Source organism: Primulina huaijiensis, chromosome 8, assembly GCF_012295235.1.
Source record: "Primulina huaijiensis isolate GDHJ02 chromosome 8, ASM1229523v2, whole genome shotgun sequence".
NCBI classification, from domain to species: Eukaryota; Viridiplantae; Streptophyta; class Magnoliopsida; order Lamiales; family Gesneriaceae; genus Primulina; species Primulina huaijiensis.
Window position 1 is genome coordinate 13,809,110 of NC_133313.1, and position 5,716 is coordinate 13,814,825.

The 5,716-nt window shown below is 39.9% G+C and overlaps 1 protein-coding gene across 1 annotated transcript; it reads right to left on the reverse strand.

Annotated features, from left to right (window-relative positions):
• Nucleotides 1-3,424: 3,424 nt before the first annotated feature.
• On the reverse strand, nt 3,425-4,033 carry LOC140982079 (uncharacterized). The gene has a single exon (XM_073448493.1). The coding sequence runs from the start codon at nt 4,031-4,033 to the stop codon at nt 3,425-3,427; it is 609 nt and encodes a 202-aa protein (XP_073304594.1).
• Between the last annotated feature and the right edge of the window lie 1,683 nt (nt 4,034-5,716).

A 5,716-nucleotide genomic window follows, 5' to 3' on the forward strand; every position in this document is an offset into this window, starting at 1 on the left:
TCTTATTGAAAGTTTCGTCCTTGAAACTTGGATCAGCTTGAGCTTTTGAATAAATGAGGATATTGCGAGCGCATTTTCTCTTCAAGTTCCCAAGTGGCCTCCCTTTCAGTATGATTTGACCCCTGCACTTTGACATATGGGATTGTCCGGTGCCTCAACACTTGGTCTTTTGTGTCCACTATTTGGATAGGGACTTCTTCATATTTGAGTTCTTCGTTACGTTGTCCTTCAATCATCAGTGGAGCGACTTTGAGTACATGACTGGGGTCTGGGACATATTTTCTCAGTTGCGAGATGTGAAAAACGTTGTGAATCCTGAGCATTTCAGTTGGCAAAGCTAGACGGTAGGCTAAGGTTCCCATCTTTTCAAATATCTCGAACAGTCCTATATATCTCGGGTTTAACTTTCCGGATTTTCTGAACCGAACCACTCATTTCATGTGAGAAACCTTGACATAAGCTTTTTCACCAATCTCCAATTCCAACGGTCTTCTCTTCAAATCAGCCCAACTCTTTTGTCTATCTTGAGCTGCCTTGAGTCTTTCCCTGATTATGGATACTTTTTCAACGGTTAATTGAAAAAGCTCTAGTCCAGCAACAGCCTTTTCTCCGACTTCATCCCAGTATAGAGGCGACCTACTCTTTCGGCCATACAGAGCCTCATATGGAGCCATCTCGATGCTACTGTGATAGCTGTTGTTATAGGCGAATTCTATCAGGGGTAATTGTTCACTCCAGTTTCCAGTAAAATCTAGAGCACATGCCCTCAGCATATCTTCGAGGGTTTGAATTGTTCTCTCGGTTTGGCCATCAGTTTGTGGATGATTAGCCGTACTGAGAGTTACTTTGGTTCCCATGGACTTCTGAAAACTTTTCCAAAATCTTGATACAAATCTTGGGTCTCTGTCAGACAGTATACTTACTGGGACTCAGTGTAGTCTTACTATATTGTCCATATATAAGGTAGATAACTTGTTCAAGTTGTAATTCATCCGTACTGGCAAGAAATGTGCAGACTTGGTCAACCTGTCAATGATTACCCGAATTCTATCGTGACCTTGCCTCGATCTTGTTAGTCCTACTACAAAATCCATGGAGATGTTATCCCACTTCCATTTTGGTATTTCCAATGGCTGTAAAAGTCTTCCAGGCCGTTGGTGTTCTGTCTTGACTTGTTTACAGGTCAGACATTTGGAAACAAAGACAGCTACGTCTTTCTTCATTCCGTTCCAGCAGTAATTATTTTTCAGGTGTCTGTATATTTTGGTGCTTCCTGGATGTACTGAAAATCTTTATTTATGTGCCTCGGTCATTGCCTCTTCTCGAATTCCATCGATTTCGAGCACATACAACCGTCCTTTCATCCAAAGGATACCATTCTCATCCATTTGAAACTCTGGAACCTTTCTTTCTTGGATCTGTTCTTTAATTTTAATGATAGAGGTGTCTTGACTCTGCTTTAATTTAATGGTTTCCCAAAATCCTGGTTGCGCCGATAGTGAAGATAAACTCATGTTTCCAAAATTTCTTCGACTCAATGCATCTGCCACCTTATTCGCCTTCCCCGGATGATAACTGATTACCAAATCATAATATTTTAGAAGTTCCATCCACCTTCTTTGCCTCATATTTAATTCTTTTTGGGTGAAAATATACTTGAGGATCTGATGATCAATAAAAACTTCGCATTTCACTCCATAAAGGTAGTGCCTCCAGATTTTAAGCGCAAATACCACTGCGGCTAACTCCAAGTCATGAGTGGGGTAATTTTGCTCATAAGGTTTTAGTTGCCGGGATGCATAAGCAATTACCTGACCTTCTTGCATAAGTACACACACTAATCCTCCCTTTGACGCATCACTATATATAGTGAAATTCTTACCATCCTCGGGAAGAATTAGTAGTAGTGTGGATGCAAGTTTTGTCTTCAGAGTTTCAAAACTTCTTTCACATGCCTCATTCCAAATGAATTTTGAATTTTTCTGAGTAAGTTTGGTGAATGGGATGGCTATCGAAGAAAATCCTTCCACAAATTTTCTATAGTAGCCAGCTAAACCAAGAAAACTTCTTACTTCGGTTACTGTTTTAGGTTGTGGCCAATCCTTGATGGCCTCTACCTTCTTAGGGTCTACTGACACCCCAAATTCAGAAATTATATGTCCTAGGAACGCCACACCTTTCAGCTAGAATTCACACTTCTTGAATTTGGCATATAGTTCTTTTTCTCTCAGTGTTTGCAACGTGAGACGCAAATGTTCTCGGTGTTCTATCTCACTTAGTGAGTATACAAAGATATCATCAATAAAAACAACCACAAACTTGTCGAGGTATGGTTTGAACTCTCGATTCATCAGGTCCATGAATGCTGCAGGAGCATTCGTTAGACCAAAAGGCATTACTGTAAATTCGTAATGTCCATATCTCGTCCTAAAAGCAGTTTTAGGGATATCCTCAGTTTTGACTTTCAGTTGATGATAACCAGATCTTAAATCGAGTTTTGAGAAAATTTTGGCTCCCTTTAGCTGATCAAAAAGATCGTCTATTCTTGGGAGTGAGAATTTATTCTTTATGGTGATCTTGTTTAACTCCTGGTAGTCAATACATAGCCTCATACTTCCGTCTTTTTTCTTTACGAACAACACTGGGGCTCCCCACGGAGATGCACTAGGGCGAATCTGCTTCTTCTCCAGTAATTCCTGAAGTTGCTCCTTTAACTCTTTTAATTCAGATGGAGCCATTCGGTATGGTGCCTTTGAGATTGGTGCAGCACCAGGGACCAAATTGATTTCAAATTCTACTTCCCTATCGGGTATCTCTCCCGGTAATTCCTTGAGGAAAACATCTGGAAATTCTTAAACAATTGGTATATCCCCCAACTTTGGGACTTCTTCTTCTTTGATCTCTGTGATCATCGCAAGATAAATTTCTTCTCCTCCTTTTATGGCCTTCCAGGCTTGTGAGGCGGATAACAGATATTTCCTTTCCTTAGATTTTCCGTGGTATATGACTTCCTCTTTAGTCGGAGTCTGAAGTCTAATTTATTTCTTTTGACAGTACACCATGGCATGATTTTAGCTAACCAGTCCATTCCAAGAATGATGTCAAACTCAACCATATTGAGTTGAATCAATTCCACTTCAAAAGTTTGTTTGCTGATACCAATTTTACAGTTTTGATACACTTTGTGTGTCTCAATTATTTTACTCGCCGGTGTTGCCACTCTTAATGATTCATTAAGAGTATCATGTTCAAGTTTAAGTTTCTTAGCAAATCTTCTAGACACAAACGAGTGTGTAGCACTATAATCAAACAAGGTATATGCAGACATCTCATTGAGTAAAATAGTACCTGCCACCACTTCATTGATGTTATCAGCTTCCTCCTGGGTTATTGCGTACACCCGCGCATTAATATTGCTTTCCTTCTATTTGATGGGTCCCGTCCCTTTGTCTTTGTTGTCTAGGCAGTCCTTAATCCGGTGACCCACTTTACCGCATTTGAAACACGCACCTGTTTTCCGATAACATTCTCCAATGTACTTCTGTCGGCATGTATCGCACCACTTTCCTTCGATATTGCCAGCACTGTTGAAATTTACTCTTGGAGGTCCACTTGAATGATTCGGCTTCTTGAATTTGGGACCATTTCGAGCAGATTGACTGACCAATGGTCTCTTGTTCCTATGTTCCTCTTCACGGCGCTTGATATCTGTTTCTGCGCTCATCGCCGCGCCCATCAGATCAGCAAAATTATTCGGCTTGAATACTGCTAAAGCCAATTGAATCCGGCTGTTCAGTCCTTTCTTAAAGCGATGCGTTTTCAATGTTTCGTCAGACATGATTGTTGGGGCATAAGTTCCCAGATCGTGAAATCTTGAAGTGTATTCCATCACTGTCATGTCTGGGGTCTGCTTGAAGTTTTCAACTTCGTTCAACTTTTGCAGACGAAACTCGGATGGGTAGTATTGTTTCAAAAATTCTCTCTTGAAACTCTGCCATGTGATTTCTTCTACTTCAGCTAGAGATGGTGACATATTTTCCCACCACTTTCGTGCTCTGTCCTCTAGAAACGGTGTTACAACTTCTACTCTCAATTCTTCAGGCACTTCCAGTGGGTGTAGTTGGGATTCGACATTTTTGAGCCAGTTATGACTGACTTCCGGGTCTGGGTTTCCATCGAAAGTTGGAACTCGATTCCTTCTCAGAGATTCATAATGGTATTTAATTCCACACGGTTGGGGTTCCGATGGTGGCTGAATAGCGTTGGCAAGGGGGTTCACGATTCCTTGCAACGTGGCGGCTATAATGGTCACTACAAGAAAAATGATTTTCCGCAGCACGTCATCAACGGCGTGCATTAAAAGCACGCTGCGAATATTACTTTTAACGGCGTGCACTCATTTGTGCGCTGTTGATATTATTGCACTTGACAGTATTAACGGCGTGCTTAAAACGCACGCTGCGGAGATTACTTATCCGCGTCGTGCTTTCACGACGCGGATAAGTAATATCCGCAGCGTGCGTTTATGTGTGTCGTTAAAAAATTACATAAACGACAGCGTGCATGAAAATGTGCGCCGTTAATATTTAGCGACGGTTTTTTGAAAATCGACGCACTTTTTATATTAGCGACGGATTTTTAAAACCGTCGCTATATTAGCGACAGTTGTAGTCAAACCGTTGCTAAAATTAGCGACGGTTATATTATTACCGTCTCTAATAGCGACGGTATAGGTACGTCGCTATTAGCGACACATTAATAACCGTCACCATTAGCGACGGTTACATACAAAACCGTTGCTAAAAGCGACGGTAAAACCAAAACTGTCGCAAATTGTCTTTAAATACCACAAGTCGAACCATATTTTACCACAACACTTCATTAACACTTAAAATTTTTCTCTCTCAAGCAATTTAAATTTCGATTTAAGATACGTTTTTTTGTTTCAATTTTTTTTTAAATTTCGATTTAAGGTACGTTTTTTTGTTTCAATTTTTTGTAAATTTTTAAGTGTTAGTTAAGATGAATATTGCTATTATAGTGTACGTTTTTTTAAAATTTATTAAATTATAAACGAAATTTTTTTTATTGTAATAACAAGATTAGCGAAGGATTTTATTTTAATTCGGTCGCTAATTAGCGACGGGATTTTTGAAACACCGTCGCAGTATAGCGACAGTCTTTTAAATATTCTGTCGCTAAGTAGCGACGGAATTAAACTAAAATCCGTCGCTAATATTAGCGACAGAATGTTACAACTGTCGCTAATTAGCGACGGTTATGCTTTGACTATCAACAGCGTGCGTAGGCGCGCCGCGAATAATAGTTTTTAAGCACGCCGCGAATAATCTTGAATTTTCAACGGCTTTCAACTTTGCAGCGTGCAATGTGCGCTGCGAAAAGCGAATTTGCGCACTGCGAAAAGTCATTTTTGTTGTAGTGGGTAGCTATTGCCATCATATCTTCTTGACTGAGATTCACTCTCGGTGGTGGTGGCGGATTTTCATTTTTGTTGGCGCCACGAGGGTTACGGTTGTTTCGGGGTGCTCTGCCTGCCATTTCCTATAAAAATTTATTTTATTAATTTATTTGCCATGATGTAAAATCAAAATAAATTCATAAATTTTGAAATTCATACAATCAAAAGTTTCAAAATAAAGGATTAATCAAAAAATTCTAGATACAGTCGATGCCTAATCTAGAGTTCTCTCCCTAC